The 24641-nt window shown below is 32.9% G+C and overlaps 2 protein-coding genes across 2 annotated transcripts; both read left to right on the top strand.

The window, feature by feature from the left end:
• The first annotated feature begins 11214 nt into the window (after nucleotides 1-11214).
• On the top strand, nucleotides 11215-12622 carry LOC114184372 (uncharacterized). The gene is made up of 7 exons (XM_028071684.2): nucleotides 11215-11223; nucleotides 11308-11465; nucleotides 11544-11667; nucleotides 11748-11918; nucleotides 12008-12067; nucleotides 12168-12227; nucleotides 12313-12622. The coding sequence occupies exons 1-7, from the start codon at nucleotides 11215-11217 to the stop codon at nucleotides 12481-12483; spliced, it is 753 nt and encodes a 250-aa protein (XP_027927485.1). The 3' UTR covers nucleotides 12484-12622.
• Nucleotides 12623-15632: 3010 nt separating this feature from the next.
• On the top strand, nucleotides 15633-20198 carry LOC114184371 (uncharacterized). Its single transcript, XM_085672969.1, has 7 exons — nucleotides 15633-16021; nucleotides 16102-17015; nucleotides 17099-17292; nucleotides 17359-18319; nucleotides 18410-18617; nucleotides 18662-19533; nucleotides 19621-20198. Exons 1-7 carry the CDS (start codon nucleotides 15633-15635, stop codon nucleotides 20196-20198), a joined length of 4116 nt encoding a protein of 1371 aa, XP_085529095.1.
• The last annotated feature ends 4443 nt before the right edge of the window (nucleotides 20199-24641 follow it).

Genomic DNA, 24641 nt, shown 5'->3' with positions numbered 1-24641 from the left:
AAGAAAGTGGAGAATCTGATGAAGCAATTCAACTATGAGATTCCCAAATTTCATGAGACACCAAAGACAAAAGCAGAACAGAATTGTGAGATATGTGTGTGGTGTGGTAAATTAATGAGTATTTTGAGCATGGCATTTTGACTTCAATGAAACAGTGCACGTGCCTGAGATCTGAGGCTGACCAAACTATACATGATCTTGCAAGTGGAGAAAAAGTTCTAGCAAAACCTAATGCATTTGTACACTGTTTTTCTTTTGAAAAAATTAATGATTTTCTTGTCCTTTTGATTCTTGTCTTTCTTAAATAGACGAATTTATTTTTAACTTTTTTAATAAACTACGTACAGTTAATCTCTTATTATGTTGAGATGACTTTTGTTTAGGAGGATTTTGCTGAAATAACATGAACTTTCTGAGTTATGCATTATTGCATTTCACATATATTTTTTGTGTGAACTTGTAGTGAAGGGAGAGTGAAGTGTCACGTCAAGTGTAGAAATTAGACTGTGAAAAAGGAAAAAGAAGCTTCATTAATATCACCCTTGCCGAAACCAAAAACACTGGTAGATCCTACATGTAGAACCTAATTTTGTAGCACATAGAATAGATAACTGCTCTGAATATGAGATGTTAAAAAGGGTTATCTAACATTAAAACTCTATCTGTCACATTCATCATACTTGAAGTCAGCGGCAGAAAAGCAAGATAAAATTATGAACACTTCTGCTAGTCATCATTGCATTGCATTATTTCTCTTACACACTTGATTCTATGCTATCTGCAAATAAAAGTTGAAGAGAAGTAGTGTCAGTAATATATTTTCTTATTATGATTTTCTGTTCACAATGTTCTTCTTCTCCTCTCATGAAGGCTTTTGACTATATATTTTGTTTCTGATGGTAACTGTTGTTGGTGACACATTTTCACTATGAGACAAACTTTCTCTTAATCTCAGATACTCTTGACTTTGTTTCTTGTACATAAGGTTTTTTTTCTTCTCTTGCGTGTTTCTCTTTTATGCTACCATGATGTTCAGAGCATAAGAGATAAGGTGGTGCAATAAATATGACAGTAGAATGTTTGAATATGAAGCACAATATATACTTTTTTTTTTATATTAAATACATTATAGTTACTTTTTGATAAGATCTTTTATATTTTCAATGTATGTGTTTTGAACAGGAAAAAAATGGTGTAGTGTTTTGAAATGTTTGAAATATATAAACTTCAACGTAAAGGCTTGTATGTAAGTGTTTGAAGGTAAACTCAAAAGAAACTTAAAATTCCTGAATAGATTTATATATGAGAAAGTGAACTCAGTTAATCTTCAACATATAAAATTATGAAAGATATATCCCAAATTTTGGTTTGATTTCTCTGCTGAATCGACTCTTCTGAACCAATTTCTATGCAGTTTTTTTTTTCATTAAATAAATGTTTAACAAATATTATTATTTTTTAACAATTAAGATTATTTAGGATTAATTAATGTTTTTATATCATTAATGTATATAGACATATTTATATAATTTTTATTTGTTATAATTAATTATTTTTAAAATTTAATTTACGAATTTTTAGTATGATTAAAAATGTTGTGATTTATAATTATTATACCAGTGATACAGTAATTATTTTAACATTTTACTATAATATAAAAGTAACATTCATAATTAATATGAATATAAAATTAATTTCAATATGAAGTGTTAATATAAATCAAACTTTAATTACCTAAATTATTGACAAAGAATTAATGATTTTATTATTCTATATTAGGAAAACAATGTAATGATACTTAATTATTGTTAACTATAGATATGTATAATTAGTGAGATTTGTAATTGAGAAATTATGTAAGAAGTTAATCAGATGGAAAGACACACATCTTTAGGGTGTTGTTTATCAGATAAGATTCAACCTTCTATGAACATTCGTATCTTTCATTATTTGTTCTAATAACATCAGAGACAATAATTTTGATGATTTTGAGATAAGTCCAAATTTTTTATTGAGTTTCTGTCCAAAATGAATTGAGCTAAATGAATTTGTATAGATTTAAAAATAAAATTTGTATTATTTTTATTAAGAGATTTGTACGATGAAATTAAAGATAAAGTTTACAAAAATTTGTAAAAAATTTGATAATGTGATAAAATAAATTTTTTAATAGATTAAAATGTAATATTATTATTTTACCCATATATTAAAATTAATATATTATTTTATTATTATTAGATAATCTGAATTATTTGATGAATATAATAGATAAAAAATTGTTTTATTAAATTAAAATATAAAATTACTTTTTTGTTTCTATAATTAAAATGAACTTAAAAAATTAAATTAATTTAGTTGAAAATAATTTAAATCACTAGAAAATGTAATGTATTTAGTTAGACTAAAATTTGAGTAGGTGTTAGTAATTTAAATGAAATGTGATTGATTCAAAATAATTTTAATTAACTATTGATTTTAAAAAAATATTATTCATTTATTTTTCTCATTTTTAAGTTTATTAATATTTTAAATAACCGGTGTAGAGCTGTCAATTTAGTCCAATTTACAAGGTTTGGTCTTGGTTCATGTGGGTTGGGACCAAAAAAGCCCCCATTAAAAAGTCTACAGGGCTAAAAAATTCACAAAAGCCCTGTGGGCTAGGGCCAGCCCATGAGCTTTTCTCTAAACATTAGAAAGAAAAATTATATGACAAAACTTCACAGCTTCCGGACCCCACTTAATTGTACTAGTCATTGTAAGAGAAATAAAAACATCACTCACTGAAAATTATACATAAATCAAATAAAACTCATTCCAAAAAATCTTCTTGAGAAATAAAAACTCATTCCTAAGTTCCTTGCCCCTTACCATATCTCGAGGAGGATTAGGCATGTGGCTTACGAGATTGCTTTGCCTCCTTAGTTGGCAAACCTCCATCTGGTGTTTCACGTGTCACAACTGAGGAAGTACATATTCGATCCGTCTCATGTGTTGGAAGCAGAGAATGTGCAGATCAGGAAGGATCTCACTATGGAGGTACCACCAGTCAGTCTTGTGAAAGTCATCTGGGACTGGAGGACAGGTGACTCTACTTGGGAATTAGAGGAGGATATGAGGAAGTCACATCCACATTTGTTTTCCTGGTAGGTCTTCATTTTCGAGGTCAAAATTTTTTGTTGTTGGGGAGAATGTAAGTCCCACTTTATTCCTTTATTTTTTTTATGCCCTAATTTTAAGGGCTTATCCTAAGCAGATGGGCCTAAAGGTTGGCCCATAGGGTGTCAAGGCCCCTAAAGTAGCCTAACCCATCCTTTCTGCTCCCACTTGCGAAAAACAATACCTTACTCCCCTCCTTGTTTCCACATAAGCTCCGTTAGGGTTTGGACTTCCTTCCTCTTCGAGTTCGCTCAACTCCATTATTTTCTGCTCACGTAAGTTTATTCTCCTTCGTACCTTCTTTCTTTCCAGCTCTGTGGTCGTGAGTCTAACTAGGGTTCACCTTGGTAACCCATTTTGAATTTGTTCCAATGTTTTCCAACTCTCGAAGTTATTCCTTGAGTTATTGTGCTCCACGGTTTGGGTGTCAAAGTTCTTGGCTAGCACTTTCCAAGTAAAGGAAGCTAGGGCCTACTTGTTTACTTCGATCTTGTTTACTTTGCTCGGTTTTCGCGTTTGTATGGCTGAAGTGCTACTCTTAATGTATGGATAATATTATATGGTTGTTTGGGTATGAATGTGTGGCTGTTGCAGGGAGAACAATGGCGAGATTCGTCATTTTCGCCAAAGCGAGACTTGCAGAAACAGGTCTAGGTTCACACTCGAGCTCTCACTCGGGCAGAGAGCTCTCATTTTGAGCGAGGTACTATTTTGCTCAAGCGAGAGAGGCTCGCCTAAGCGAGAACGCGTGAGGGTTTAAGGCACGTCGCTACAGGGGTAGCCCAGGCGAGGAACTTCACCTTTGGACGAGGGGTGGCCTCGCTCAGGCGAGGAGGGCTCGCCTAAGCGAGAACTCGCGAGCCTTGCAAGGCTCTCTGTTGGCAGTCTCGCCTAAGCGAGAACTTGTAGCTTGAGCGAAAGATCCCTTTCGCCTGAGCGAAGGTCCTTGGCTTGAGCGAGACTGATGTGGGGTTTTGCTCTATGACTGTTCTTTCCATGTGTTTTGGTTGTTAATTGTATGCTTGACCTGGATTACCCTATTTTAAGTATGAAGTATATGAATATGCATGTGAGATCTGATTATATGGGCTGAAATGTTGAGCTAACATGATTTTGGCATGAACTGAGTATGGAATGGTTGGTTATAAAAGTGACATGGGATTGGTATGAGAATGAATGTTATTGTTGATAAGTGGAACATGTTGTTGGTATGTTTAGGGCGTAATCCCACGATAGTTTCGTGGTGGTACCTCATTGGTTAGGGCGTAATTCCATGAATCTCTAGGTGAGATTTCATGGTGGTGCCTTAGTTGGTGAGGACATAATTTCATGACCTATGTTAGCGGAAGTTCATGGTGGTGCCCCATCTATATAGTTTAGTAAGGATTGCATCCTGACACTCTAGAAAGTTAGTTAGTCTCACATAGAGCGTACTGACTCGAGTGGTGAGAGTAGTAGGAGGCATGAAACCCATTAAGGGCTAACCTTGTGTGTGGGGGATAAGACACTAGAACATTTAGCTCGGTAGAGCAGTAAAAGCCACCACAAGTGCAAGCATTCGCTGAACTCGACTAATTATATGTATCTGGATGGGTCGTGTCTTAAGTCTTAATGTATTGTTTGTGAGTCATAACATGATTGGTTGATATATGCATTAGAATATGAAATTGTAAGTGACTGTATGATAAATCATGTTTGCTCTAGCTTACCTTTTCTGTTTGTTTGTGTTATTTGTGTGGTTCTCTCTTTTTGCGATGATCATCAATTTATTGATGTGAGCAGATGCGAGAACTCCCCGTGGTCATCAGGGTGATGGAGGTTTCGCTGCATAGCCATCTGGGCTGGATTTCTGTTCACCTGAGTTTCTTTTAGGGTTATGGCCCATGTATTTTCTTGTCTTTGGGCTTTATTTTGAAATATTGTTGATCTACTATTACACTTGGTTACTGGCATCGTTGTGTGCCTTAGGTCATTTCTTGTTTTTCTTTGGACAATTGTAAGGAATAGTGTTCATACTCCAAGACCTTGCTTCGATTACTATTTTGTGTAATGTTTCATTTAATTATGTTATATTTTAAATGGGACGTTACATTATATACATAATTAGTATAGCCATTAATTTGCCTAATTCAATGATTGTGTGTCCACTACCATTACATAAAACTCTTGCTATGTAATGTTTATACGTTTGAAAAATTTTCTTGTAAAATTTATTAAAATTAGTTTAAAAGAACTATTTATTTTCATGCAATAGTTTTGTTAGAATTTTATATCAATTAGATATAATGATTAAATTATAAAATTTATAGTGTACGAAAACATTAGTCAGGTTTTTAATATAATGTTTTTGAATTCGAGCAAAATGTTCAAGCTTTTCTGTCATGAACTCTTAAGTTAAGCTTTAATTTAGAAGAAAACGTCTGAAAAAATGGTGGCATAGGAAAAGTTGAACAAAATTTTTCTAAAGTGTTATCATAAATTCTATGTAGGTGAAAGATACCATTTAGATTTTGATAGAAGGAGAAGGGGGTTAACCCGGCCCTAATCCTGTCTCACCCTTTTACCAGGAGCTTTTGGGGCTGGGAACTTTGGAAAAGTCCCCTAATGTATGAGCCAATAAAATGGGACCTAGCTCTGTGTGGGTCGGGGCCAGTCCTAAGATTACTAATAAAGTTGACAGTTCTAAACAGGTGACAAAACTTTAATAAAAACAAAAATATGTAAGAAAAATCAATAAAAGATAAGAAAACATGTAGTACACATACAATTTGTAATATATAAAAAAAATGAGGATAATTGTGTAAAAGTACAATTTACACCTCTCAATACTATCACTTGAGCAAAGATATTGAAAGAATGTGATTTTGCAATTATAAAGTCGAAACTCCACACAAATTCTTCAAAGTGAATGTGTGACTTCCACGTTTGCTCATCCCTAAAAAATGTATTGATATTAGTGTATTAAAAATATTTTTAATATTTTTTAAAACTTAAAATCAGTGTAATGTTTATTAATGTATTTTGAAAATTCATTAAAAAATAACACTAAAAGTTAAATAGAAAATTCAAACTCATACATGAGTCTCAATAAGAAACTAAAATTTAATTATTTTTATAGTTTATGGACACTTATAATGTGGAGTTGATTTTGTATGTTAGTTTTTCCTTAGTTTTTCCTGATGATAAAGGACAATATATATTTGCTTAAAAAAACTAGGCTTAAATGGTCTTTTCATCCTAGTTTTGGACGACTTTTTTCACTTTGGTTCTACTTTTGAAAATGTTTTCAGTTTGGTCCTACCTTTCGTAATTTGTTTTCAATCAACTCCTTTTCCTTAACTCCATCTAAATCGTTAACGGAACAATGCTAGCGTGGTGATTTTGTGTGACGTGTCTGTTTGCACTGTGCTGACCATTTAATTGAAATTGCGGATTCTTTTTAGGGTTTAAGTTGGATTAAATTGGGTTTAGAGTTGTTTATGTCGAATTGTGGATTTGGGGGTCAAATTGGGGATTTTGTCGTTGCTCTTTGAAATTGTGGAATTTGGCCTTTCAGATCAATTTCTGGCATCCAATTTCGTTGCTCATCTTTGGACAATCATTGCGGAGGGAAAAAAGTTTTCATTGCGGAGGTATGTCCTGCTTTAAGGTATTATTTTTGGTCAGTATTGATTGGGTTTAGTGTTAATGATTAGGGTTTTGTTTATGCATTCCATGGAATATTTTAAATTGTAGTTGCTTTTTCGGTGGTGCATTGTTTATTGTTTTCGTTGGTGACCCACCATTTTTAATTGCTTGTGTTGTCGCTATTTGTGGTGGGGTGGGTTTCATGGTTAGTTGTCGGTTTGTCGGTTGTAGATGGAGTATTTGTTCCCCATTTAAACATTGTTTACCATTTGCAGGTTTTTTTCTATTTTTTTGTGTGTTTCCAATGTTTGATGAAAGGTTTGAGGTTGTGGTCCACCACCGTGGTGAATTTACTGAAAATGAGTGGTGTAAGTATGTTGGTGGAGAAACTACTCATTGGTCATGCGATTCTGACCGCTGGAGTTATTTCGAAATATTGGGGTCTCTTAAGGAAATGGGGTATCATAGCATAAAGAGGTTGTGTTATTGTGTTGAGATGTTGTTGCACTCCTTGAATGATGACAGGGGTGCACTTAATATGCTTCATATCGCAAGGCATTATGGTGAAGTGCATATGTTTGTTGTGCATGGAGTTGATGAAGCCCAGGTAGAGGATAATATAGTGGAACTTGAAGGAGATGCTGGGAGACCTATAGAGAGTGGTGGAAGCAGTCATGTTGTTAGTGAATTTGAGGTACTAGGAACTAAGATTGTAGTCTGATCTGCTCCACCCTGAAAATGTAAGGTCTGCTCCACTTGAAGATGCTAGGAACCAAGAGACTGAAATTGGATCAGACGAAGGTGAAGTGGTTGACAGTTTAAGGAGGTGCGCTTCTCCTGCTCCTGTGATTGTAGCTGACGATGTTGTGGGTGAAGGTATTGGGCATTTGGAAGAAGAAGTGGGAGTTCAGAATGTGGGTACAAGTGAAGAAGAAGTGGGATTTGAGAATGTGGGTACAAGTGAAGAAGTGGGAGTTTAGGAGATATACAACTCCATAGTTCTTCCTGCCAATGGTCAACTTTTTTGGGAAACAACTGTCTTTCCTGATGTTCTACCACCACTTAAAAGAAGACTGCCAGGGAGACCAAAGAAGAAGAGAAAGTTGGAAGCTTGGGAACTTAGAAAAGATAACACCCAAATGAGGCCAGGTGGTCATAGAAAGAGATGTTCAGTTTGTCGCGCACTTGGGCACAAGAGGAACAATTGTCTAGTACTTCTTGTCCATGGCTGTGAAGAACGTCCCACTGAAGCTGCAACACCACAACCAAATCAACCCACACAAAGTGAACCACCACCAAGTCAACCACATGCAACACCCACTCCACTTGCAGCACCCACTCCACTTGTAGCACCAACCCCACCAGCAGCAGCACCAACCCCACCAGCACTAGGACCACCACCCAACACTGCAGTACAATAACCCAGCCAACCAACTTATGGAATTAGAAAGATGAGGCCAAAAATGCAAATAAGAAGGCCACCACGTCCATCATGAGATTACTGAATGTATTTTGGGGGAGGGGAATATTTTGTTATGTATTATGAATGTGATAATTGGAAATCAGGATGTACTTTAAGAATTTTTGGATTTTGATCACTGATATTTTGATGGAAGGCTTAAAAGCCTTAATTAGTAATGCATTATGATTTGCACTTTTCAGAATTTTATCTGCCTTCTTCATTTTCAAATTGTTCGTTCTTCAGTTCATTCAAATTACACAAAAAATTACAAACAATTTTAAACAACTGAGAATATGTAATCTACTTTAAAACTAAGAAAACAAACTACTAGGGATGTTACCTTAATACCCCTATCTGATGCGCTGACACGTGTCCAATTAAATGGCTTTTTCGTCAATTTGGTGCCCTTTATGAATGGTTTGAGCAGCTGAAGACGGAATTCCAAATTTGTCCCTGTTTTCTGGTCCGTAGTTTAATTGGCTTAGGTTATTTCGTAATTTTGCATAGTTTTTAATGCATCTGAGACTGATTTGACGAGCTTTCATTTCCAGTGCAGGCCTTCTACTTGGTTTGAATGCGGAAGCTTGCTGTGGAAGGAAGTTTCACAGATAAATGTGGAAGAAGTTGTGTATTTATATTGTGTTTGTTGTTTTCCATTTCTTTCTTCGTTTACTGTCTTTGCCTTACTCCAGGTATTTCTGTATTTTTTCTGTGTTGCAGTGTTTTTGTTCATCATGGAATGTTGCTTGGATAGAAGTTTACGTGAAAAATATGAAGATGCTTTGTTTTTTCTCTGTATTTCTGTTTATTTTGGTTTGTTTAATGTTTATGGGTAATGATAGAATGTGTTCTGTTCAACTTTACGTGATAAATATCGAAGAAGTTTTTTGTGTTCTGTTCAAATTGTGTTTTTTTGTTTAACTTTTTTTCCAGTTTATTTTTTTGTGTTTGGATTGTTGTTTTTCTGTGTTTATGTTCATCATGGAATGATATTTGGAAAGAATTTTATATTTTATGTGCTCTGTGTTAAGATTGTTTTTCTGTGTTTCAGTGTTTTTGTTCATCATGGAATGTTGCTTGGACAGAAGTTTACGTGAAAAATATGAAGATGCTTTGTTTTTTCTCTGTATTTCTGTTTATTTTGGTTTGTTTAATGTTTATGGGTAATGATAGAATGTGTTCTGTTCAACTTTACGTGATAAATATCGAAGAAGTTTTTTGTGTTCTGTTCAAATTGTGTTTTTTTGTTTAACTTTTTTTCCAGTTTATTTTTTTGTGTTTGGATTGTTGTTTTTCTGTGTTTATGTTCATCATGGAATGATATTTGGAAAGAAGTTTATATTTTCTGTGCTCTGTGTTAAGATTGTTTTTTTTCCGGTCATTGTTTTCGTTTTGGTTTTAATTAGTTTGATAATTTTATTTTGTCGTTTATCGCTTCTATAGTTCTTTGTTGTTTTTTATTTAGTTTTATTTTTCTGATGTTAGTTTATTTACTCCAGTTTATATTTTTGTTCTTGAATTTCCAATTTATTTACTGTTTAAATTTTTAATATGTAGTTTATTTACTCCAGTTTATATTTTTGTTCTTGGTTTTTTGTATTTTCATATTTTTAATATGTAGTTAATGGTTGGTTTTTACGTAGGCTACATCAGGAAGTTTGACTGATTTTATGGTGTTTTTAGGAAGTGCAATGGCGAAGAAGTTGGATATGATTAAAGATATTGATGGTAAGAGGGAAACTCTGAAGTTGGGAGTTAGAGTTGTTGATCATTGGTATGTTCAGTCCCGTGATTCTACTCTTCAATTGGAGATGATTCTGATGGATGAAAATGTAAGTATTTGTTCATTAAACATTTGAGTTAGTTTTTGGATGTCTTATGTATTTTAATTTGTTCTGTTGATTTTTTATTGTAGGCGGACAAAATACATTGCATTGTTCGCAGGGAAGAGTTTGATTTATGGGATAGCAAGTTGATTGAGGGAGAAACATATATCATGCACAATTTCAAGATACTGAAAAATGAAGGGCAGTATAGGGTATGTGAGCATCCTTACAAGTTACTGTTTATTGGTGCTACATCCGTGAAGTTGCAAGCTATTGCTAAACTTCGCTTACAACTTTAAAAGTATAAAAGATATTGTTAGTGGCAATTTTATTCCTGACTTGCTTATAGGTATGACAAATATAATAACTGTTTTATTTTTATTTAGAAAAATTTCGTATGATTTTCATACTAACTGTATTTTATATATTATGTCATTGAGACTTGATTGGTGTCGTTGAGAATGTGAGAATTAAGCCTCAGTTTAAAAGTGTAGAGTCAAAAAACGTGGTGTTTACTTTGGTGGATCTCAGGTAAATTAATATAATTGTACTGTATTATTATGTTAATATTTTGATTTATTTGAACTGAAAAATTTGTATTTTTGCAGTGGTACTGCTATTTGTTGTACATTGTGGGATGAATATTGCAAGAAGTTTATATAGAGGTACAATGACGTAGCTAATTCGGAAAAGCTTGTGGTTGTCATTACTCAAGCAAAAATCAAACCAGCTGCAGGTATAAATCTTTATGAAATCTCTTCTTCGTTGATTGTGATTTTGATTTTTTCTAACATTGGTTTTCATATGTAGGTGAATGGCCAGTTTCTGTTTCTAATACGTGGAATGGTACAAAGTTGATAATGGAAAGTGATTTTCCTCAAATAGTTGATTTTAAGAAATGAATGAAGGAGTAAGTTATCTGAATATTAAGCCATCTTAATTATTTGTCTGGTAGTGGAGTTATTTTACATACTATCAAAAAACTATAGTTGATTTTGTATGTTTTATTTGACTTGCAGAATTGATCCAGATGAATTAATATTGAGTCAGTGTGCAAGTCAATTGACTCAGTCTTCCCAATATATTGATGCTGAACGTTTTGTATATAAATGTTTAGTAAAAAGTTTGTCTTAAATCCCATTAATGAAGAAGGTATGAAAGCAAGTGTTGTGAAATACTTTATTTCATTTGTTTTTTCTTATTGTATTTTAACTTAAATTTTTTCTTTTGATATAGGAAGTTGTATGTGTGACTGTTGCAACAACTGTTAAGTTTAACTTAGATAATGAAGGGTGGTATTATTTGGTTTGCAACAATTGCAACAAAAGGACTTATGAAGCAGTTTCTTTCAAGTGCACTTATTGTGATAGAGATAATGCATTACCTGTTTTCAAGTTAGTATATTGTTTTATTGTATTTTTCATTTTGTGATGTATGTTAGTTGTTAATTGCAATTTTTGTGTACTTTGCAGGTATAGGCTCCAGGTCCAGGTCTGTGATGATTCAAACAATTATGCTAACTTTGTTGTATGGGACCAAGAATGTAGCAACATTATTGGGTTGTCTGCTGCTGATTTGCAGAAACAAATGATTGAGGTCTACAAATTTATACTTTCATCGTATATATTTTCTGCTTTCAGTGTTGTTTATATTTGCATTGTTGTTAATTACAATAGGCTGGTGAAGATGATCCCCTTTGCTTTCCTGATGCATTGGATGTAATGCTAGGCTGTACATTTGCTTTTAAAGTTCGAACGCAACCAAGAACTAAGTGTGCATCTGTCATTAAAGTTTCAAATGTTTCAGAAATAGTGGCACATGTTAAAAGTCTTATTCCTCCACTTCAAGTAAATATTATTTTGAAATGATTTATGTATTTCTTTCCATATGAAATACATATAAATGTAAAATAATTTTATTTTATTTGTATATGTAGATTGGTGATGGTACTGATAAATGCAGTATGGATTTGGTTTCTGAGAGTTCCAGTGTTATGGTAAGTATATTAAGATGCAGTTTTGATTTTTTGTTATTCTGAATCACAATTTTTAAGTATATATTACATAAATTGATATGTGGTTTTATTTGTTTTGTAGGTTTCAGAATTACGTGGGAAAGCTATTTGTAATTTGGCTGCAGACACTGATACTGATATAGTATATTCTTATTCCATTATCTTTAATCATAATTAAAACCATAGAGTATTTTTACATGATCAATTTTCTATTCTTAATTTTGTAGATGAGTTTGAGTGCAACTGGTGATAATGAGTCGGATTATGTTGTAATTGGAACTCCAGGAAAGAGGTTATTGCCATGTAATGAAAATTGGAATGAATCTTCTCAGGACATCGATTCTGCTCAACTATCCAGCACTAAGATGAAGAAGCTTATTAAGAAGGAGAAAACTTAAATTAAGTTGTTCTGATTTGTATATGTTTGATGTATATAATTTTGGGTGCTTTGGAACAGTTATGGTTAAGCACTTTTTTAGCCATATATATTCTGTAAGTTGGGTTCAATTACATTGTCCTTCATATTTTGTGTGTTTTGTTTGATGTTAGACTCATTCTCGAATATATGAATGAACCATCTTTTATTATTATATAATGAGCGATTGATAAAATTATAGCTACCAATATTCAAACAAAGGATATACATGATTGATAATAAAGGAAATTAGATTAAGTAGATCTGCACATACAGAAACATATAGTCTTGCAAAAAGCAAATAAAAAAAAGCCCGTAAACTATTATCAAACTTAAGTCATAAATATTCGTAGTTACATTAAGTGATTAAAACATGAATTGTCCTTGAACGGTTTTTGTCAACTCCAAACATCACTTTGTTTCCAGCTTCAACTCCATTATCAATGCAGAACTGGTTCCATCCTTGAGTGATGTAGCATCCCATACCCGATCTGTTACTCCATCTGATATTACATTCCCATAAATCACCATTTTCATTGCTGAGGTTATAGATTTTTTGACTCTTTACCAAGGTTACATCAGCAAATTGTGCATCCAAGTACTGTAAAAGAAATTCACAATATGTTAAGTAATTCTCTAAATTCATGTAACATATACATTTCAGAAGGAATGAAACTTACCAGTGATGATGAGCGGATATCGTATTCAGTCAATGTTTTTTCTGTTGAAAAGTAAAATGCATTTTCATCGTTGCTTTCCATTGTACTACTGCATTCATCTGTTGATTTGGTGATGTAAGTGATTTCATCACCAGCCAAATCAAATATCCTTACTATGAATTTGTTATCTCCCATGTAAGTTAGCCTCAGTACATGATCATTTTTTATATCATAGTATTTAATAAACTGTGGAATTCCCTTTGTAATAAAACGCATATGCAAGAATCCTCTTGAAATGATAATTTGGTGGATGTTTCCTACTGGGTCAATCATCTCAAAGTTATCAGACGCAAATGTTGGACCCCAAAACCGTGAGAATGCATCAGCAAGGGTTATAGATTCCTGTACCATAAATAAATTATCTTTATGTTTATACTGAAATAATTATAAACCAGTTACATATGAATTATATGTATCGATAATGTTACCTGTTGTATGGATAATTTGACATTGAAACAGTTGAAGAATCTGGGCAATGGGATTTCTGGGTGGACATGTGTCGGATTTTTTGGGGCAGGGTATTGGATTTCAGTCATGTCAGTGTCAAAAATCCTTAAGTCAAATACTCTGTTTCCTAAGTATTTTATTGCAACAAAATAGTTTTCTTTGAACTTGTAAAAACTTGTTATTTCATAACCTCCACAAAAGAAGTTTTCAGGCACTGAAGTTTGACCTATGCGGATAACTATCTTATTTCCTCTTGGGTCCACTAAGTAGTTTAGATTGTGTCTAACTTCCTTTGACCAGTAAACAACGAAACCAGGGTCAAATTGAATGTATTCCTGCAATATGTATGAAGTAGAGGAATGAAAAATTATGGATGTACTACGCTCTGTGATTTTATTTGTGCAGATAATAAAATAGGAAAAAAACAGTCTAAAGAATGGGTTCCAGTTTGTAATATTATGTCCACAGAATGTATATTATAATTGCTCCTATGCATAAATCAAACTTATACTGAAGTTTTGCATTTGCCTTCTCACATCAATGGTTGAAAACAGATGGTACTAACTTTAAACCAAAAAAATTAAAAAACTTACCTTAGTTGGATTAAAGATTGAAACCCAAAATGGATGGCAGTACATCATAGCATTCCGGGAAGATGAAGCCATTGGAATAGATTTGAGAAATGCAGTGCAGAATGATTGGACAATGGAAAGTGAAGAAGTCGAAGGACATGACATAAATATTAAACTTTAAAAAAAAATTACCGTTTCAAATGACGGTTGGTAATGAAATGTCAGTGTAATTAATACTCTGACCTTTTAATTATTTAGTTTAAGTTTTAAATACGAAAAAAATATGAAGCACTCATTGCATATACTAATTTCATTAAATTGACACGACAATATATGAAATAGATTTATGTGCAAAAAAATCCTATCTTTTTTTTATTTGGCGCCATTTTAATTGACTAATTGCAATAACTACAGCATAAACATCTAAGTTATGTGGTCTGCAATGAAGGGATGATAATTTGCAGTAGCAACAAAAATAATGAAACTACTCCAATGCCTACAAAAATAAAAAAGTTAAACTACACTGCGTTGAGGTTTGTTTATTGTTGTTCAAAACTATAGTTATACATTGTAGAATATGTTTTTATTATTTATTTGATTTGAATCCAATGGTGTGAAATAAATTCTGAAGTGATTGTGCTGTATGTTAAAAACGCAGGAATGGAGGCTAATAAAAAAATATTGAAGATTGCTTGTGCCCAAGCAAGATTGAAGCGAAAAATGATTTTGAAAGAAAACAGGATCAATAAGAAATGTGTTAAAGAGTGTGGTATATTTTCTAAAAGCCAACATGGTAGAACATTGTGTACTCCACTGTCTGATGTTACAACTCAATTTTTGTCTGGAGGAAGACTTAACACTTCTGGAAGAGTACAATGTCATAAAAATAGAGATGCAGTTCCAGATAGTAATGCTTCTCATCGACAAAACCTATTGCCTAGGTTTGAGATTGTTTTTTCAGAGCAGGAAAAAGATAATCAGTGCTCATTGAATAAGAGTAGTAGTCAACATTCTTCCTTAACTGCATCTCATTTTCATATGGGTGAAGAAATAAGTCAACCATGTACTAATGCAGACAATCCAGACAATGGCCAAGGTATTAATTAATTTATCTACTACCAAATGGATATATTGTTTAATTCTGACTGTTTTCAATTATCACAGTTCAACAGATGGTTAAAATGCGAAAAAATCAACATATAAAGCAAAAAACATATACAACTTCGGACTCTGACTATTCCATACAATTTGACGAAAGATAAGATACTATTAATTACATCTTGACTTTACTATATTTAGTTTTTTTATAAATGTTTTCTAAAATCGAGATACACATTCAGTTGCTATGCAGATATAGGTGACCCAATTTATACGTGCCCCTATTGCAAACATGCATGTGGTATGAAGAAAGGATAGACAAGCATAAACATTCTGCAATTCCAAAGTTTAATTTGTGCTGTGAAAATGGAAAAGTGCAGTTACCTCTATTGAAGGATGCTCCTACTGTTTTGAAGCAATTATTGTTTGATTCCAATAGCATAGAAGGAAAAAATTTCCAACAACATATTCGTACATATAATATGATGTTTGCTTTTACATCACCAGGTGCCAAAGTTGATAACAGCTATAACAATGGTCATGGTCCACCCAATCTGAGGATCCAAGGCCAAGCTTGCCATAGAATAGGTAGTTTGCTCCCGCTTGCAGGACAAATTCCTAAGTTTGCCCAACTATATATTTATGATATTGAAAATGAAACACACAACAGAATCCAATCCTTAAGGTACGTGAAGCTAAAGTTTGTTTAAAACAGCAATTTGATATTTTGGATGTTGTATTAATTAAGATTCTATTAATTTTCAGCAATGACAACAAAATTGACGTGGATATTGTAGACAAATTAACAAAAATGTTAGATGAATTCAATGTTCATGCCAAATCATTCCGAGTTGCTAGAGACCGTTACAGAGAACAACCTTTCCATGATCTTAAATTAAGGCTAATTGCTGATAGGAATAAGGATGGAAGGTTATATAATATTCCTACCGTTTCAGAAGTAGCAGCACTAATTGTTGGTGACGTTGACAGTGCTTCCCCAAGAGATATCATAATGGAAAATAGAAGTGGAAAACTGCAGAGAATTAACGAACTTCACACGAGTTACCTAGGCTTCCAATATCCTTTACTATTTCCATATGGGGAAGATGGTTATAGGCATGATGTTAATCATCGAGTCACAAGTACTTCAAAAAACATGAAGAGAAATCGCTTGACAATAAGGGAATGGTTCTGCTTCCGGATTCAGAGTAGAGAATTAGAAGCACAGACACTACTAAGATTTAGGCGATTGTTTCAACAATTTGTTGTTGATGGATACACTATGCTAGAGTCTGAAAGGTTATCATTCATAAGAAATAACCAGTCCAAGCTTAGAGTGGACAAGTACGATAACCTCTTCCAATCAAAATCAAGTACTCAAGAAGAAGGATCTACAAAAGGCAAAAGAGTTGTACTACCTTCCACTTTTGTTGGTGGAACGCGATTTATGGAACAACTTTATTTTGACGGAATGGCCATTTGTAGTCATGTTGGTTTTCCAGATTTGTTTGTTACTTTTACATGCAATCCGAAGTGGCCTGAAATACACAAAATTTTATCACATCAAAATTTATCTGCATCTGATAGACCAAACTTGGTTGCAAGGGTTTTCCGAATCAAATTTGATCATCTTCTAGCAGATCTTACGAAGAATCATTTGTTGGGCAGGGTCATTGGATGTATATTCCCTTTTTCCTATTATTTGATAACGTAAATTTTTTTTTGTTCGTTCATATACTAATGGAATGAATTTACAATGCAGACATGTATACTATTGAATTCCAAAAGCATGGTCTACCTCATGCTCATCTGCTTCTCTTTTTGCACCAAAATGACAAATATCCAAGCGCTGATGATATTGATAAAGTAATATCAGCTGAAATTTCGTGCCCAATTGCAAATCCTAAACTATATGAATGTGTGAAGGATCATATGATTCATGGTCCCTGTGGAGTAGTAAATAAATCCCTTCCTTGCATGAAGAATGGTAAATGCTCACGCTTTTATCCTAAAAAATTTCAGAGTAGTACAACTATTTCAGAAGATGGATTTCCACAATATCGAAGAAGAGACAATGGGGTCTGCGTGGTCAAGAATCATGTTTCTTTAGACAATCAATATGTGGTTCCATATAATCCTAAATTGTTACTTAAATATGAAGGTCACATCAATGTTGAATGGTGCAACAAAAGTACTTCAATTAAGTACTTATTCAAATACATCAACAAGGGTTATGACAGAATTACAGCGGCTATAGTTAATAATACCAATGCAACTCATCTTCATCACCAGTCAGGAGATGAAATTAAACAATATCTTGATTGTAGATACATATCACCATCTGAGGCATGTTGGAGAATATTTTCATTTCCTATGCATGGCAGGAATCCAGCTGTTGAACGTTTATTTTTTCATCTTCCCGGAGAACAATCAGTGTACTTTAAAGACGACGAGTTTATTGATGAAGTCATAGGAAAAGCAACTGTAGCAGAATCAATGTTTACAAGTTGGATGGAATGTAATAAAAAGTATGAATTGGCAAGAACTTTGACATACCCAGAGATTGTGTCAAAATTTGTCTATGTCAAGAAAGACAGATGTTGGAAACCCAGGAAAATAGGAAACACAATTGGAAGACTTATTTGGGTTCCACCATCAACAGGTGAATTATACTATCTAAGGAGGATGCTCACTGTTGTCAAAGGTCCTTTATGTTATGAAGATATCAGAACGGTGGATAATATATTATATTCAACCTTTAGAGAAGCATGTGAAACCTTGGGATTTTTGGCAGATGATAAGGAATATGTAGAAGCAATCAAAGAAGCCAAAGATTGGGGCAGTGGAAATTATCTAAGGAAACTTTTCGTGACAATGCTATTGTCCAATAGTGTCAACAAACCACTAGATCTATGGGAAAAAACTTGGAAATGGCTATCTGATGACATATTATATAGGGAAAGAATAAAAGCTGGCAATCCAGGTATGTCTGTCTTAAAATTATAAACTTATAAGAGAAATAAGTTACTGAAATAACAGAAATGAATACTTAAGTAACTGAATTTTAATGCAGAACTGCAATTATCACTTGATATATTGCGAAACTTGACGTTATTCCATATTGAAGAGATACTACAAAGTAATAGAAGAAGCCTAAAACAATTCCCAACAATGCCATATCCAGATGGTTTTATTATAGCTCAATGTGGGAACAGATTGGTGTACTCAGAACTTGACTACAATCCTGTCACCCAAGCAAATCTATTTCAGCAAACAATTCCCAATCATGAGTACATTTTTTGTTTTCAATAATTAATATGTGAATTACAATTGTAGGGGAACAAAAAGACATATTTCAAAAAGTTACTGAAGCTGTTATTAAAAATGTGGGAGGAATGTTCTTTCTGTATGGCTATGGGGGTACCGGAAAGACTTTCATGTGGACAACTATTTCTTCAGCATTGAGATCTAAGAGAAAAATTGTATTAACTGTTGCATCAAGTGGTATAGCATCTTTATTGCTGCCAGGAGGAAGGACAGCACATTCAAAGTTCAGAATTCCAATTCCAACCATGGAAAACTCAATTTGTAACATAGAGCAGGGTTCTGAAGCTGCTGAGCTACTAAAATTAGCTTATCTCATTATTTGGGATGAAGCACCAATGGCACACAAATTTTGTTTCGAAACTCTAGACAGGACCTTAAATGACATAATGAAAGACAAAATGAAACCAAATTTAGTATTTGGAGGAAAGGTAGTAGTTTTTGGAGGTGATTTCAGACAGATATTACCTGTCATTCCTAGAGGAACTAGATCAGACATTGTACATGCAACAATCAATGCTTCTTACCTATGGCAGCATTGTCAAGTTTTGACATTGACAAAGAACATGAGACTTCTACAACCAGGTTTACCAAGCACTTCAACATGCGAAATTCAGCAATTCTCCGATTGGATTGTAAAACTAGGTGATGGTATCTTGTGCGAACCCAATGATGGTGTTGTGGATATCGAAATACCTCCAGAATTTTTGATCTCTGATTTTAATGATCCAATTGAAGCTATTGTGTTAAGCACATATCCTGATCTATTGGAGAATTATAAAAATGATAATTTCCTGCAGAGCAGAGCTATACTGGCCAGTAGAATTGAAACAGTAGAAGAAATCAACAAATACATATTATCTTTAATTTCAGGTAATTATTAGGATATTGTTAGTCACATATGTTACATATTGAATATGAATTATATATGCAGTAACTAATACTATGACTATTTTGCAGGACAAGAACAAGAATACCTAAGTGCAGATACAATTGATAAGACAGATAATCCAATAAACGATGAATATGATGTTCTTACTCCAGAATTCCTGAATTCATTAACTACATCAGGTTTACCAAGTCATCAAATAACCCTCAAAATCAGAGCTCCTATAATGTTGCTAAGAAACTTGGATCAATCAGAGGGGTTGTGCAATGGAAGCAGATTAATTATTACAAGGTTGCAAAAACATGTAATAGCAGCAAAGATTCTTAGTGGAAACAGAAAGGGTAACGAAGTTTACATTCCACGTATGTCTATGTCTTCATCTCAATCTCCTTGGCCATTTAAACTAATCAGAAGGCAATTTCCAATAATGTTATCTTATGCAATGACAATTAACAAATCACAGGGACAATATTTGTGTTCGGTTGGATTATATTTGCCAAAACCAGTATTTAGCCATGGTCAATTATATGTCGCAGTTTCTAGGGTTCAGAGTAAATCGGGATTAAAAATTTTAATCCATGATTCTGACAAAAAACCATTGTCTTCAACGACAAATGTTGTATTTAAGGAAGTCTTTCAAAATGTATAGAAATTCAGACTATATTAATTTCATTTTGATAACTGAGTGGGTTATGTATTTTGTATAGACAAAGCAGATATGAGAACTAATGTGAAACTCCATGTCCATTATCTAATGACTTTGAAGTTATACAGTTTCAGATACAAAGAAAAAGGATGATACCTGATAAAAGGAACAACTGCAGCATTGTATGAATTGTTGCATGAGCTAATTGCCTCAGAAATGGTTGACATAGTAATTCGAACTAAAAACTATGTCCTCATTTATTGCGAGACTAACCATGGTAAACACGTATTCATGTTCAATAAAGAATGCATTTATGTACTGAACTCTTTTTCTTTTTACACTACCGCCACCTCCATTTAATGATTTCTTTCACCAACACAGTAATAAATTGAAATGAAACATAACCATATACACCAATTAATGAGCGTGAAACGTATTTACCTTGCATAAACGCAGTATTTGTTTTTTCACATTTTATCAACTATTAAAATACAGGTTATAAGTATTGTTCCATTTTGTTTTCTAAATCCACTTAATCACTTCAATCCATCCTATTTATTGGAAACTAATCTACTTTCTATATGGAACATTTATTGTTTCAACAAGACGTGATCGAAAATGAAGGTTTACCATTATGTAAACTGATTCTATTAGTCGTTAGCTGAATTAACAAAATTGTTTAATATAGATACCCATACTACATCCATTTAAATAAAACGTTGGCATACATACCAAAATACAAGTGCCAACCAAAAAAATATGTCCTTGTGCGTAAACAGCACCAAAATATTACCACAGCATACACAAATTTAACATTCCAGTTAAATATTACAGCAACACACTAGATAACTTCTAACTTCTAACTTTATCCTATCACCAGCGCATAACTTATTTTCCGTGACAAATCTCCTCCATCCACACCCCAGATAGCATTCAGTGCGCGCCCTCTGAGCCCATCTAATTGAACACTGCCAGTACATTCCATTACCATTTGATAATAGGCATTCCTTCTTAGATGTCGAAAATGCATTGGCAACGAATGAAGCATTCAGATACTGAAATAGGAATTAAAAAGATTGTAAGTAACTACAAAGTTTTATAGAAATCAAATAAATTTACTGTAATAAATAAAACTAAGTCATACCAGTGACGATGCACCAACATCATAAGCAGTCAAACATTTTATTAAGCAATTGTCACTATCATCTTCTGGAACATCTTCAAGGTTTTTTGCAGTACCAGAACAAGATGCTGCATTTGGAGTATAGGCAATCTCGATTCCTTCCACTGAAAATAACTTAATTAAGAAAACATTGAGTGATACATAAATCATATGCAAGTAGACTTCATCCTTCAGATTATAGTATTTGAACATTTTCCGAATCGGACCACGAAAAATCGTGGTTGCATTTGGGGTCACATGAAACTTAAACTTGAAAGTTTTAGAATTCGGATCAACAAACTCCATCTCCTGGTCAAAAACTGTTTTCTTTTCCCAGAATAGGTGGAAATAAGGATCCAAGCTAATTGTAGGCTGCATTCCGAAAATCATACAATATTAGACTAAAATATGAAACAGTTATTTTTACACAAAACAAGAATGATAAATGCTACAGATTTACCTCTTTGGGAGTTAACAGAATCCTGAAAGAAGACAAGAACCTAGACCACACCAAATCTTCTTCTGCAATGTAACTATCAGCTATACCTCGGTATTCTATTTCAGTCCATTGTAAGTCGAAAATCCTCATGCGAAAATATCGATCACCACAAAATACAGTGCAGACATAATGCAAGTCTCTCAGATCATAAAATTCTTCGAAATAAGGTGGTATTCGAAAAATTCCCTTTCTTATCAGATCTTCCTCAAACTCTAAGTTCATAACATTACCCATTGGGTCAGTAAAATAATTGGTCCCAAGAGTAAGTTTGTTTCCCCATTCCAGCATAAAACCATCTTCAAAATCCCCAAACCCCTGCAACGTAATATATGCCAGGAAACGACAATAAAAGACATGCATGTAAGACAAAATAACAAATAATACATGAATAATATTCCAAACATCAATACAAACAAAATACAAGTACCGATTACAAAATAAAAGCTGGTGAAAAAGGTATATAGTATAATATCGCAAAATAAACTGCAAAAGTAAAATACTACTTACATCACCTGGATACAGCAAGCAGATGGAGTTTTGGAACAGATTTTTGAAGCTGTATTTACCCGAGAAAGACATCTTCTCCCACACCCACACAGCGAACCAGAGAAGCCAAGAACTGTGACTGAACTCAGAATGCAAGCAAACGTAAAGTCTAATGTTGTTCCTTCAAAAAACTGAATAAAATAAAATATACGTTTTCGGAAACATTTGATATATTAATCGCCTCCTTAAAATACAATTATATTATTTAAAACGAAAAGAAAATACTTTTATTGATTTTTAATACTTATTAATGCAAAACTATTATTTGAAGATGAAATTTATTATCCATAATTATATTAGGTTCCTTAATATATTTTTAAAAAGTAGGCAAAATGCAAAATATATGATAAGTTGAAATATACGCATTACCAATATTTCTTTCACTATACTTTTGTAATTACTATTATTTATTTTTATTATTTAAAAATTATTACTTATTCGATTAATAACAAAATTATTATTTTCTATCTCTAGATCTAAAATAAACCTTTTAAAAAAATTACAATTTTACGTACTATTTATCATTCAATGTTGTCTGTTGTCTTGAAATCCAAATATATATAGGAATCAAAATATCTAAATCTCTATATAACCAAATTTAAATTACATATTTTAAAACATAAATACGAAACTTAAAATCCCTTTGACGTATATATTTCATATATATTACTTTTGTCAACTATAATATTTTGTAACAATATTTATTGAAAAAAAAAATACCCATCTACTTAAAAATTAATATTTTATTCTATCAAAAATACAACATTAAAAGAAAAAAAATCAGAAAGCACCACCCGTGCGTACGCACGGGTATAGCACTAGTTAAAGATAAAGGAATATCATTCATTCAAGTAATTATTCAAGATAGCCAACGACAATTACAACCCATAAAACCAACTACAATCATTACAATAAGAACACTTATCACAACTAATGACAAATGCATCCGTTTCTTCCAAACACTCAATGCATTTTCAATATAAGCAATCTTCTGCCTTTGCCTAGCGATAATGGCATCTCGCTCATCAGCACCCTCTTCGTAACACCACTTGAAAAAGTTGCATCCCAACACATCTTCACCACATCTCTACAACACAAAAAAACCATGAAGATGAAAGTGAAAGACTGAAAGTGAAAGAAACACCCAAAGCCGAACACTGGGAAACAAACCTTAAAGTACGCACAGCCCCAAAATTGTTTACCCAAGTTCTTTGTAGTTCTAGCTGTGCGCACCACTTCAATGTCTCCGCAATCGCAAATTGGGGGTGAGCCTGAAACCCTAGAACCACCATGGCAGAAATTGCAAGTTCGGTAAACCCAGCTATTGTAAGAAGATGAAGATGCATCACGAGACATTCGTTTTTAGCTGAACTTTAATGGAACCCTAAACCACAATGAACACAAACCCTAAATTTCAATTTAAAATCTGGGCTATGACAGTGCAAACGAACATGTCACTGAATAGTATCCACGTCACACAAAATCATCACGCTGACATTGTTCCGTTAACAATTTAGACGGAGCTAACAAAAATGAGTTGATTGAAAACAAATTACGAAAGGTAAGACCAAACTGAAAATATTTTCAAAAATAGGACCAAAGTGAAAAAAGTCGTCCAAAACTAGGACCATAAAACCATTTAAGCAAAAAAACTAACAAAGAAAATATTGAGAAACTTGATAAACATGAGCTTTGTGACAAACTTATGATTCTAATTTCTAATAGGATTTTAAGTTAATTGATTTTTTTTATCGCATTTTAAGTTAATTAAGTTAATTAAATACTATGAAAATACAAATATCATACAAAGTAACCTAAACATGACTAAAGTAGTAGAAGAAAGAAGCAAAATAACAATAAATAAGGAACCAAAATAAAGAATGAATTCATAAAACATTTAAGAAAAATAAATACGAACTTATGTTAGAGTGTTATCAACGCTATTAGTCATATAAATACATGTAAAACAATAATAAATCGCGACTTCGGTTTCTACTATTTTGGATTCTTTTTATCCATTGGGATTTCAACATTGTCAATTATTACCAATATCTAATCACCATGTTATTTAACTTCCTCATCGGTCAAATATTATTAGTTATTTATATGTAGTTTAGTAAACTACTAAAGTCAAAATTGTGATTTGACTTTGAATTTTCAATTCATTGTTAAGATAAGTACAACAACACCAAATTGTTTCCATCACACATTTTTTTTTTTATAAAAGTTAGGCACAAAA

The sequence above is a fragment of the Vigna unguiculata genome, chromosome 5 (assembly GCF_037176805.1).
Source record: "Vigna unguiculata cultivar grain cowpea cultivar isolate G323 ecotype 2 chromosome 5, ASM3717680v1, whole genome shotgun sequence".
Classification (NCBI taxonomy): Eukaryota; Viridiplantae; Streptophyta; class Magnoliopsida; order Fabales; family Fabaceae; genus Vigna; species Vigna unguiculata.
Note: the sequence above shows the minus strand (reverse complement) of the source record. Positions and strands in the feature narration are given on the sequence as shown.

Coding starts and splice junctions, on each gene's coding strand:
- LOC114184372 (XM_028071684.2), top strand. Junction 11,919..12,007: donor GTCTTATTCCTCCACTTCAA/GTAAATATTATT, acceptor TTGTATATGTAG/ATTGGTGATGGTACTGATAA. Junction 12,068..12,167: donor CTGAGAGTTCCAGTGTTATG/GTAAGTATATTA, acceptor TTTGTTTTGTAG/GTTTCAGAATTACGTGGGAA.
- LOC114184371 (XM_085672969.1), top strand. CDS start 15,633: ATGTGGTATGAAGAAAGGATAGACAAGCATAAACATTCTGCAATTCCA. Junction 17,016..17,098: donor GTTGGGCAGGGTCATTGGAT/GTATATTCCCTT, acceptor TTTACAATGCAG/ACATGTATACTATTGAATTC. Junction 17,293..17,358: donor TTCATGGTCCCTGTGGAGTA/GTAAATAAATCC, acceptor AAAAAATTTCAG/AGTAGTACAACTATTTCAGA.